General features: G+C 40.9%; 1 protein-coding gene across 1 annotated transcript in view; it reads right to left on the bottom strand.

Annotated features, from left to right (window-relative positions):
- Mgam2 (maltase-glucoamylase 2 (putative)) overlaps positions 1-13,041 on the bottom strand; it is a 62,677-nt gene that overhangs the window by 29,218 nt on the left and 20,418 nt on the right. Inside the window, exons 14-23 of the mRNA XM_090332247.1 lie at positions 12,869-12,986; positions 8,821-8,992; positions 7,918-8,034; positions 7,033-7,187; positions 6,831-6,915; positions 5,861-5,917; positions 4,550-4,674; positions 3,704-3,792; positions 2,866-2,915; positions 628-795 (exon numbers count right to left, since the gene is read on the bottom strand). Of these exons, the coding sequence (XP_090188373.1) occupies positions 628-795; positions 2,866-2,915; positions 3,704-3,792; positions 4,550-4,674; positions 5,861-5,917; positions 6,831-6,915; positions 7,033-7,187; positions 7,918-8,034; positions 8,821-8,992; positions 12,869-12,986 (1,136 nt within the window). The remainder of the gene's footprint in view (positions 1-627; positions 796-2,865; positions 2,916-3,703; positions 3,793-4,549; positions 4,675-5,860; positions 5,918-6,830; positions 6,916-7,032; positions 7,188-7,917; positions 8,035-8,820; positions 8,993-12,868; positions 12,987-13,041) is intronic.

Below are 13,041 nucleotides of genomic sequence, written 5' to 3'. Positions count from 1 at the left end.
GTACTGGGCTTCAAAACCTCTAGGCATTATATTCGCCCTTAACTGTTCACTCAAGGCTGGCACTCTACCACTTAAGCCACATCTACATTACCAGCTTTTGCTAATAAATGGGGATAAACTTGTTTGAATTTGGATTCTCACTGTGATCTTCAGATCTCAGCCTCCTGTGTAGCTAGGATTACAAACATGAGCCACTAGCATTTAGCTAACATTTTCTACGATAGAATAAAAAATAGCATAAAACAGAGCATTATGAAAATATATCAGCTGTGTCTCAAGGACACACCTGTGCTCTGAAAGAGAACAAATATGTAAGCACACTCTAGAAATAGGACAATCTACTGTGTGATATTTTTACTGTGTCACATCTGGGGTCTTCTTGTGTAGTTTAAATGGAATTTCAAGAAAAACTGTGTTCCCTTATGGTACTAATGCTTGCTATCCCCTTTAGAGCCTATACATACAAAGTAGGCAGGTCTGTATCATGTTTCTTCTGTTCCATCCCTGTGCTGTGGTTTTCCCAATAAGCTGTGACTTCACAAAGTGAAATGAGTAAGAGAAGATCAGCTGTCAGAATCTGTGGCCAGGGCTTTTCTCAAGGGCTCTGCCAATGGCACAATCTCTCACCTTTGCTGAAGAGCTATACACAACAGTTGAAATAGATGTGGGGGCATTATTAACTTCAACAATGAAATCAGATGGCTCCTTGTCCAACCCCAAGATTCTGATATTGGTAAACATCAAGTTGTCGGGGTCCGTGTAATTATTATTTATAATCTTTGCCTGCAGACGGTTCTGGGGAGGAAAAAAAAGTCATTTTTAGAAACAGTGTCCTTTGCATCCAACATCTGCTTCTGAGATTTTAGTTGTTTCATTTTTCTCTGTGGTTTTAAAGGTGACTGTCCCCAAGGAATACACAAGCTCAGAGTTCACACCCTAAATCCTAGGGTGACAGTTCCAAGTTGCTCTGGTTTACTGATTCTTCTCTGATTCTATTATTCTAGTGATATGACCCTGAATTATGGAATCTTAGAGTACTTACAATGCAAACATAAGCAAAAGCACATTCAGAAACACATTGGCTCACCATGGTGTGTGTCAGTAATTTCACCCATGAAACTACTGCAATCACCTTTTATTTCTATTTTAACAGTAATGATAGAAGCTCAATGAAGGCTTCCTATATGCTAGACACTGTGCTAAATATTTTACATGTATAATGATCCTCATCAGGCTGAGGTTGAGTTTTCAGTTGAGTTCCCCCAAAACACAGAAATATCAAATAACTTATTTAGGAAACCAGAGTTGGGAAACAAACCTAAGCTAGCAAAGAAGACGGTGGAAATGAACACTGAAAGGAAAAAGTTATTTTGATGAAGACAAAGGACAGAGTGCTACACAATTAATCCAAATAATTCTTGGCAGAGATAAAAGCAACACAGTGGAGAAAGAACACATCAACAAAAAGGGGAAGAGCAACTCCCCCTCTTTGCACGTAGGCAAAAGAAAAAATCAAATTAAACCAAACATGGAATCTTAATATAAGGAGCTCAAAATAAACTGCAGACTAACACATAGAAGTTAAAACTATAAAGTATTGAAGATCTGGGGCTAGGCAAACAGTTCTTGTACCAAAAAGTATTATTATGATGGGGGGGGGAAGAAATCAGAAAGTGGCCAAAATTTCAAGCTTTTGCTTTGTGAGAGCCTCTGTAAAGAGGATGGAAAATGAAGCCTCCAATCAGAAAAACACTTGCAAACCACATGTTCAACAAAGCACGGTGTCCAAAACTTAGAAGAATTCCCCAAACTGAAGACTTGTATAAAATACCAACAATCCCTTAAGAAGTAGGCTGAGTTGAATGACACTTTATCTAAGGAAACATACAAAGGACAAATCAGCATATGCAAAGAATTACAACCTGATGAGATGTAGGAGAGATGTAAATGAAAGATCCAGTAGCATCACACACTAAATGGAAGGCTACCATGAAAATACCACATGTTGGTAATGATACAGACAAGGTATAGTGACTCATATACTGCTGGTGCAGATCCAAAACAATGCAGCCAATCAGAAAAAACAGGATGAAAGCTTCCTTTAAAACTAAAGGTGGATAATATAAGATGAAGCCACTGGATTCTCAGTATTTGTGTCAGAAATGAAAATGGATGTGCCTCCCAAAATATGTACATGAATTTCCCCAACAGACACATTTTGTGTAGGCTAGCTCAAGACTCGAACCATGCCAGATTGTCTTTATCAAGTGAAAGGTTTGACAAAGCGATGTGCCATCATAACTTGAAGGTTCCACCTCAAAAAAAAATGTACAACCTAAAATTGGAAGAACACTGAAGAAATTGTGCTTCATGAAAAGTTCAGGACTCACGACTGTCCTTGAGTCAGCTGATCCTCAGCACAGTACTCTTGAAAGGACATAATTACAGAAATGAGAGCAGATATTTCAGTCTCACAGGGACAAGAACATGAGGCAAAGGAGTATGACCATGAAAAGACATCGGGACAGATGTTCGCGGTGATGAAGATGCTGGATGTCTTCATAGGATCCACACCAGGGCCGTAGTTGAGAACAATAATGCACATGTTCACATTTGAGGAACATACATAGGAACTCTAGAGTTTATTGTAACCTTTAATTAGTGCACAATTATAATTGTAATTTCTAACAGCATGAATTTATAAGAAGGAAAGAAAAATAGTAGAGATTCTGACAAAAAATATCTGCCCATATATCATCACACCTCTAATAATTTTTTTTTCTGCCTCAACAGAACACCAAGCACTCCACAAACTACCACAACAGAGGCACAGAACACGCGATGTTCCTCAGAGCCAGTACTTACAGATGCCACAGAAAACTCATACAGGATGTAATTCTTTCCAGTTACAGCATCTGAAAAAGAAAAATCCATGCCTATCATCTGTGACAGGAAGCAGAGGAGTGATGGGACCATGCCCTCCTCAGGAATACTTTCTCATTTAATTCTTCCCATTCAAGCCTTGCCTGCTGTGAATCATGTTATAATTAATTCCATGCACACTGTGTCTATCCTGCTGAGTACAGGCTCCTTAAGGCGAATGTTCACATTACATTTATCTCTATATCTTGTGCACATAGTGTAATAATAAAGCAATAAATAGCAAATATTCAATATGTTTAAACATGCAATATATAGAGTACATAATAATATGATGCACAATAATCTATGTAATAATACAATGTAAGCATTTTTAAATATATTAAATGTATTAATAGTATTTAATATTTATTAATAATTTGTAATTCTATTAGGACAAATGTTTTTGTAACAGTCCATCTAAAAGTTTATATCACATATTCATATGAGAACCTTACAGTAGAAGCGCTCTACACAACTACACTTCTGCCCCAGTAGTACTTTGCAAAGTTATTAACAAAATGCATTGGTTGGTATGAATAATGACGTGCATCTAAACTAAATGCAACAGTGTCTGTTGCATGAAGAACATTTCAGTTACATGCTTGGAATCTATTTTAATCCATTGACGTTTATTAACAAAACTTTTAAGTTGAGTGGTAACTCATCCTAACTCTAAGCTAGAATAACAAATCACTACTAATAGAATCAGCTCTTTTGGGGGCAGGCTTCGGTAACCAACTTTCACCCAGAACCCCAGCCAGTATCCTCTAAGGAATCCAACCTGCAGACACGCCATCATCCCAGTACAGCTCTCCCTTGGCTTCTCTCTTATAATCCAATGCAACAATGAGTCCCAGGGAATTCTTCCGGCTGAGAAAAGCAATGCTCAGGTTCAGAGAATGAAGAAATGGCATTGTCTTCCGAAGTTGCCCAGGACAGGTGCCCCAGCCTCTACTCCAGAACCAGGGTAGATGTCAGCATTGCACAGGGAGAGGGGGACAGGGTATGTGTGGACAGCAGAGTGCAGTGGAGTGAGATAGGAGGAACAGCAGAGAGCAGCAGCGCCTGCTGAAATCTGGGTCTGTGATCACTGACCCATAGTTCCAGATGCTAAATACAAACTGGTATTATTATTAATCCATATGGTTCTCACAATGACGTTTAAAAGTTCAGACTACTTTCTTCCCCAGTTTACCAACAACAAGCACAAACACCGAGCAGTGAACTTCCTAGAGTAAATGCACCTAGTATATATCATAGAGCCATGAGTAAACTCAGACTTTGTTTCGTCTATGGTCTGAGCTCTTAAGCACAAGCTATACTGACTTCCCCACAATCACCATCACTTCCTCTAATTAGCCTTCCTTCTTGTCTTTGGAAAAGAGTAACTTCTGACCATTGTTATCATAGTGATTGCTCAGATTGTTCTCAGAATCCAATTTAACTGAATTATGAATAATTACAGAAACATAAAGGAATTGACACTGCATATACCTCCTACTAAATGGGGTTTCCAAAGCAATTCTGAACGGAGAGGAAATTTTCAGAGAGGATGTATTTTCCCTTGGCCCATCAGCTCTCGGTTCCTGTGTATGTCTTCATAATGCAAGAGCAGACTGGAGCTTACCTCGTCTCCGTGGTTGTGCTTGGCTCCTGGGTAGGAAATATGCAGCCCCCTCGAAGATGAAGTCCTATCCTATCATCAGGAAATTGCATATCTACAAACTGCTTCCTCCACTGGATGGCCTCTCCCTAAACAACAAAGGGGAAAAGACCAGATCATAAACTGGACAGGCAAGGAAGGAGCCTAGGAATCATTTAGTTCAGTTGCCTCATTTTTAAAAGAAGTGGTGGCGGGGCGGGAGAAAGGCACAGGAGTTTGGCCTAGGGGTAGTAGAGTGCTAGAATGTGCCCCACAGTTCAATTCTTTACAGAAAAGCTCTACATCCTGACGGTATTAGAAGGTGATGGTCCTAGAAGGAAGTTTTAGGTCATTGAGGGGGTGTCCATGAAGGGAGTTACTGGACCCCGGTTTGTTCTTCCCCGCTGGCATTTCATGGACCAACTAAGTAGCTTTGCTCCACCATAAGCCTTCACCAAAGGCCCAAACCAATGGAGCTGACTGATTATGAAGGACACTTCTAAAACTGAAAGCCCAAGCAACCTTTTCCTTTTGATGCACTGATAACTGTTACCTCGAAAGCTAACTCCACACCTTGGAAAGCTAGCACATTAGTAATTGGATCGAGACAGCAAAGTTCCAGCTATACCATAAATGTATTTTACCATATGCTGGAAAAGTTACCTATTACAACGTGAAAGCTGGTGTACTTCTAATATTACTACATTGGAACCCAATGTGACAGTATTAAGAGGAAGGGACTTTTGGGTAAATAAGTCACAAAATCCCAGAAAGAGTCTACTATCAAGTCAGGCACCAGTGGCTCACGCCTGTAATCCTAGCTAATCAGGAGGCTGAGATCTGAGGATCACGGTTCAAAGCCAGCCCAGGCAGGAAAGTCTGTGAGATTTTTATCTCCAATTAACCATCAGAAAGCCAGAGTGGCTCTGTGGCTCAAGTGGTAGAGTGCTAGGTTTGAGCTGAGGAGCTCAGGAACAGTGCCCAGGCAGAGTTCAGGCCCCGAGACCAACAACAAGAACAACGAAAGTCTACCTTCAGTAAAGTAGTTAGCCTTCTCCAGATACTAAATCTTCTAGTGCCTTGATTTTTGGATTTCTATTGTTTATAAATTATCCAGTGTAAGATTTTTGTTAAACCGTCCTGAATGGACAGATAACCCTTACAGAAAAAAACCCACAATCAACTAAATGCAAAATCTCGTACTTCTATGCAGCCCTCAGTTCCCTAGTTCCCTGGCTTAGAATTATCCTGTGCTAGAGGGCAGGTCTCAGAGACAGATGAGAATACTTTACTTACTGTGTCGTAATTATACCAGATTGCATCCGGGATGTATGCTTTCACTTGGTCAACACCCTGAGGAAAGAAAAACAGTGAATACAAGCATTGCCCTTTATAGTTCACAGAACACTTGTAGTGTGTCATTGCCTGAGGTATCTGAACAATTTCAGGCAGCTTGAATCACCTAATTCTACTAATAAAAACCCATAGACACTCAGGAAGATTGAGCTGTGCATTTAAAGCCAAGCTGTCATCTAGAAATTAACTTCCTTCTGTTTCAGTGTTCCTTGTTTTCTAGAAGCAGAGGCAGTTTGTGCTCTGAGTCATGCAATCTGATGGCTGGGAGGAGACAGGGGCCACCCAGGCCTGCAGAAGACTCTTTCAGCAAGGTCCCTATTTGTGAGCAGGATCTGTCCTCAGATGAGGTGCTAAAATTCCTGCCCAAAGAGCCTGAGTCATGTGCACATCGTCAATCATCTGTCTTTTCAGCTTGATCATTATAGCCTTGAGCTTTCCAATCCACTTTTCCACTCACTCCTTCCCAAATCACACTTAAGTAAATGTGGTGCACAAGGTCTTCATATACACATGCTCCTTCCTTCTCTTTATACCTGTTCTTTCTTCTGACTCAATAAGAGGAATCCCCTCTGGAAAAAAGGGGCATGCACACACACACACACACACACACACACACACACACACACACACACACACTATAAGATAATCAATGCTCATATTAGTGCTAGGGTCATAGGGCTATAAATACAGGTTGCAAGGCAATTTTATAACATGTTAATTTCTTTTACTCGATAGGTCCTTAGGGAAAAGAACTTTTACTTTTCTCATTTCTAAATATTCGTGATCTCTCCCTTTTATGTACCTCTTGAGATTCAAGTTCAATCATAGGCACTCAAGATCAGATCTAGCTTAAAAGGATCATACAGGACAACTATAACATCCCACCCCATTTTGGGGGTTTCTAACATACTTCATACAGAACAGGGGTGATGAGGAGTCCAGACCCCCATAAGAACTGCTCGTGTATGTCCCATGTGGCTGGGTCCTGGTAGAACCTAGAAAACAAGCAAGTGAAATTTCCAGTGTAAGCCAACTAGCATACTAGTGCCCTAACTGACCTTTTCCATCAAGAAAATCAAGTGAACATGTGATCTGAGGATCAAGAAACTCACTCATGTACCAGGGGCCTTGCTACGGTTCCCCCCCTGGTGTGCGCGTAGTAGAAGAGGGTATAGAGGTAGGGCAGCAAGGAGTATCGGATGTTCAGATAATGTCTGGACGAGTTCAACAACAGCGAGTCAAAACCAAAGGCAGCAGGGTCCTGGTCCTAGAAGGAAATGGAGACAATGTTTATTTCCTTTGTACTTTGAAAAGTTTTCTTTTGATAAGAAACTTTCCTAAATGAACATATCTGTGTTCTCCAACCCAGAGAATATCAGATAATTCCCAGAACTGAATGGACCCTGGCTTTGGCTCTTTCATTTTATGGATGAGAAAGCACTTGTGAAGATCATGGTATTACAAGCAATTCCATTCCCTTTTTTTTTTTCTCAAAAGTTGGGGTTTGAAGTCAGGGCCCTTGCACTTGCTAGGCTGCTGTTCTACCATTTGACCATTTGATCCATGTCTCTAGCCCTGCTTTTTTGCTTGCCACTTTGGAGATGAAATCTAACAAACCTTTGTGAGAGAATTTCCAACATTAAAACCATTCACTGAATGTTGAAAGGGGCGGCATTGGAGAAGATGTGTTGTATTCATAAATTACTTTGTTAAATGGCAACTCTTCTGTACAACTACTTAAAGATAATAATAAAAAAACCTTAAAAATTACAAAATTCAATGTGTGTGCATTCCCGCATGTGCGCATACACACACACACACACACACACACACACACACACACACACACACACTCATACACACAGCTCTTTCTCCACAATCTTTTAGGCCCATCCCCCAAGAGTTCCCTAGCTTTTTCCTTCAATTAGGGCCAATCTGTAGGGTTTTCCTGCACCCTTTGCTGAGAATAAGTAGCTACCATCAAGGATTTTCCTTACCCTATACTCTGGCCCGTTGTGGTTCCTCGACAGTGGATAGAAAGCCCCAAGCTGCATCCACCTTGTGCAGAGAGCTTCTGTCACATTGTTTGTATAACCACAGATGTTGGCACCCACCTGGGAATAAGCACAACAGTCACTGAGAGAAGCAAAGGCGCTGACTACAGACCCACATGGTAAAGGAAAGGAGAACCTGGTATTGACTCACTCCATGTTTCAAGAGATCCCAGTGCCCAGCCAAAGAAAAGAAACAAGGGACAAACGACAGCATAGACGAAGCTCCTATGATTCTAGGGGTTTTCTTCATGCTTCAGTTCCCATTTCACGGATACTGTCCTGATGGAACTTCTCGGAATCGAGAACATTTTATGCATGGGATTTCTTACGTATCTGCAGATATTTTATAGATGACCACCCATGAATAACATTTTTCTATCATCTCTTCAACAGGCAGCTCAGAGCACACAGAAATAATTTTTTTCAGTGCACATCACAATGTGACCTTGTGACATGTGATCATTTGCTTTTCTCTCTCTTTGTTTCCCTCCCTCCCTTTTTGCTTCCTTTCTTTTGGTTCTTTTCTTTTCCTTTCTTCCTTTTGCCTGCAACAGGGGCTTCAAGTCAGGATTTCACCCTTGTTTAGCTGTTGCTCTACTATTTGAGCCACACCTCCTGCCCTTCTATTTTCTGGTTATATTGTCGATGGAATCCAGTAAAGTTTTCTGTCCAAGTTGGCTTCAAATTGCAGTCCTCCAGATCTCTACTTCCTGAGCTACTAGGATTTTAATTATGAGCCCCCAGCATCTAGCGTGCCTTAGTTTCACAAACACCCTCAAAGACAGGCAATGGAAAGAGTGTCAACAGACAAGTGTGTGAAGCTTCTTGGATGGGAATGAGGCTCACCATCGGGATGCCAAACAGGTTGAACTCCAGGATGCTGGGGAGAGACCAACGGAGGTCAGCCCATGTGGCCACATTGTCCCCCAGCCAATGAGCAGCAAACTTGCCAGAGCCAGCAAAAGTAGATCGGGACAAGATGAACCTCCTTTTATTGGAGAAGATCTTCCCCAAGGCGCTGAAAAGTAGTACAGTCCAATGAGTGTGAGATGTAGGAGAGCTATAGGCATCCAGAACTCACTTATAACGAGGTAGCCAAACCGGCAAAACCAAACCAAAACAACAGAAAAAACAAACCCACAAAAACAAGAACAACCTCTTAAAAGTACCAAAATCCAGATTTCCACAGTTCCCCCCATCTTCTGGTACCTGATCTCCTATTAGATAGTACAAACCTCAATTTCTGTCCCCCAAATGCATTTCTCCAAGTTGCTGTCCTAATGGTGGTTTCTACCTCTTAGTAAAGAAGATCTAGTTTTGGTGTGGCCCATTTACTGGAAAGTGGATTATGATCATGTATTGAGTATTGGCCCCATCTTTTCCTCTAGACAATATTTTTCCAACATCCTTATTGCCCAGTCGTAATCCTGGTTAGCACACCAGTTCAGATTGGGATTCTGTGTCTTTACTTCCCACTGGCATAAACAAACAAATGCTTCACCTTTTCTTACCACTGGCTAGAAGCTTATTGCACCATACACTCAATAATCACGAAAGAAATGACTAGACAGTAAAACTGAAACCAGGATGGATATATCTCAGGCTAAAGTTGAAGGGAGAACATTGTGGTGACACAAATTAGATGACACTGAATTACTCCTTGTTTAGCGAAAAGACCCTATCAAGAGGCAAATCCTTACTGTCTTCCTTTCCCCAAGATCTGGCCTATTCAAAATCAGTTCATGACAATGAGGAAAAGCTGGTCTCCGTCTGCTCTTAGGCAAGATAGAGGCAAATTGGACTTTCTGGGTAGCTCCCCAAACCAAACTCCCACATAAGACCGAATCAAATCTTGATTAGACTTGCAATTTCAGTTCTTCTGATGTCCAGATACCACCAAATGCAACTCTAACCATGCCAGAGAAAGTAGAATCAACCATCACTTACTCAGAAGTGTTTACCACATAACTATTAACAACAGCTATTAGAATATAGTAACCAAACTCAGGCAATGAAGAAAGTTGGAGCTCTCCCCCCTTTAATCCTTCCTTACTCTGAAATTTATTTATTCTTTTTCCTGCCTCTTACTTTGAGAAGCATCTGAGAGTAAAGGCATATCAGGACAAGAAGGGTCTATTATAAACATCAGTTCAATTCTCTCATAACAAAGACCAGGGAACTCGAGTTTTATTTATCTAGTTTATGTCCTAGAAAAAAGCAGTATGAGTAAGAGAGAAGATAGAACATGGAAGATCACAAAATCAAAGTTTTGTCTCCTTTTGGGAAATTCATTTTTACTGAGAAACAAAGTTGTACATTTTCTGAACAAGGACACTCCCTTTCTTGGATAGCCCAGCATCATGCGAAAATCACAAGGGCCTCATAGTGTTGAAAACCAATACATAATCTCTGCCTCTGATTCCTCATGTCTCCACCCTGCCCTTGGCCTCTTCAAACTACACATTTGATCTATAAACACACCTTGAATGAGCATGTTCATCAGACTGGGCAAATTTGCCCCCAGGGAATTTAAAATTTTCTCAGAAAAAAAATGGCCATTTAAAACTTATGATATAGCCAGGCACAGTGGCTCACGCTTGTAATCCTAGCTATTTTGGAGGCTGAGATCTGAGGATCAAGGTTCAAAGCCAGCCCAGGCACAAAAGGACCCGAGACTCTTATCTCCATTAACCTCTAGAAAACAGGAAGTGGGCCTTGGCTCAAAGGTAGGGCAGAAGCCTTGAGTTGAAGAGCACAAGGATAGCACCCAGGCCTAGTTCAAGCCCCATAACCCCCCCAAAAAACTTATGATATAATAATGCTGCATATTAAATACATTGTAATACACAAATATAGCACAAAGGAGAATCTTTTCCTGTTAGGAAGATTCCAGAGTTAAAACCCTTGGTGAGGTTTTAGAAGTAAATTGCTCTTATTCTGAGCAATGATCACATGAAAGACGGAAAATGAATAAAAGAAGTTGGGAACAGCAAGCTATTGTATATAACCAGAGAATAGCATTTGAGAAAGTGGCAAAGACATGAGAAAGGTGGTTATGAAATACCTTACAAATTATGCTGAGGGGATTAGATTTTTATTATGCCTAAATACAAGCTACAAATAATTTTACACTGGGGAAATAAATGAGAAACTATGTATGTCAGAAAGATCACTTTGCAGGCAATGAAAGACAATAGTACTTTCTAAATTTTAATACGCATTCAGTATGTAAAAAAGTCTTGATAAAATAAAGAGTTGGGTTCCCCATGGCCTACGTTAAGCCCCACGATGCCACACTTTAATATATTTTCTGGTGTAATATTACGTAGCTTGTCCTTAGATCACATTTTGAAAAGATGATTTAAACATAAAGCTAAAGTCAGAGAGACTGGTCACGGGTTAAATGTAATGACTTATATGAGAGATGATGATAACTTTAATTAAGAAATGACATTGGTAATCCTAGCTACTCAGGAGGCTGAGATCTAAGGATTATGGTTCAAGTGGTTCAAAGGCAGCCCAGGCAGGAAAGTCTATGAAGATGCTTATTTCCCATTACCTACTGAGAAAAAGCCATGTTGTAAACTGATTACATCAAGTGATAATGTGGCTCAAGTGGTAGATCAGTAGCCTTGAGCACAAAGAGGCTCAAGGACCATGCCCAAGTCCTGAGTTCAAGTCCCCTGACCAACAACAACAACAACAAAAAGAAATGAAAATGGAAAAAATAACTATAGTAATGTAGACTGGAAAGGATCAAGATCTGATTTTACATGGAGTCAAGAAAGAAAGGATGATGGGAAGTTTTTTACTTCAGAATTTGGGAGATAAAGAGGGTGTCAATAATATGTTAAGGAATCCAAGAACTTTGATGATGACTAACCAGAATATGGAAATTAGCTAATAAAAAGTAACAGTATATTGAGGATCTGTAAAGTATGTAAGAAAAAGAGGTCAAAAGGAGTGAGTACTCTGGCTCAATCCTGTAATCCTAGCTAATTGGGTGTTGGGAGCCAGAGAGGAATCAAATTGTACTTTGATTTGCATCAGATAATTGCTTTATTGTCCTATTGTTTTTTGGCCTTGTTCTGTTTAATTGATCTGAGATTTACCATATGAATGTAACCCCCAACAGTTCCCTGATTTACCATCTGGATGTAACACCTGGCAGTTCCCTGTTTTCAAGAAAGGATATAAGCCTTGAGTTGGAAATAAACGGGGCTGCAGTCTTTACCTGGGCGGCAGACCTCCCGGACCCCATCTGTTTGTCTTTCTTCTATTTTTTCCAGTCCCTGCCCCCTATTTCAGGAATACTGGTTTGCTGCTGGCAGGCACCAGCAATTGGGAGTCAGAGATTGGGAAATCGTGGTTAGTCCAGTGGAGGAGGAGGAGGAGGAGGAGGAGGAGGAGGAGGAGGAGGAGGAGGAGGAGGAGGAGGAGGAGGAGGGGAAGAAGGAAGAAGTTGTCTATGAGATTCTCAGGCAATAGTTCTGGCACATGGAGTTGGCCGCTGCCATCCCAGCTGTGGAGGAAAGCAATGGCTGGGCATTACAGTATGCACCTATCATCTCCAATTACAGGGGAATGGGACCCAGCAAGAGCCAGCATCCATTTGGGGGCTCTGATTTCCTTACAAATTACTTTCTGTAAATATCCTTGAAATAATAATGCTTCTTAATTCCAAGCCAAACAAAGTTAATCTTGTACAGAAACCAAGCACTTTTCAAAATGAGAGGACCTCTTAAATTACCTGTCACACCAATTCTACATTCTTATAACCCCAAAAACATATGTGAACAATATACTTGTGGGTGAGAAGAGAAATCCCCCCCCATTTCCCATTTCCCATTTCCACTTCCCCAAACTGGATTCATATCTAAAACCATGCTCTTACGAGTCTGTGGCTTTTGCCATGGTGTAGCCGTACAAGCTGTGGACGTCGTAGTGAAGGCCCCAGTAGAACTCTGTGTCCATGCAGAGTGTTCTCGTAGACAGTGAATGGTTCAGAATGCCTAGGGGAAGTACCCACCAGTGAGGCCCTTTCCCCTCCACGAACCTCAACACAAT

Source organism: Megascapheus bottae, chromosome 5 (genome assembly GCF_031878675.1).
Source record: "Megascapheus bottae isolate mThoBot1 chromosome 5, mThoBot2.hap1, whole genome shotgun sequence".
NCBI lineage: Eukaryota > Metazoa > Chordata > Mammalia > Rodentia > Geomyidae > Megascapheus > Megascapheus bottae.
This window is presented reverse-complemented; position numbering and strand designations above follow the sequence as displayed.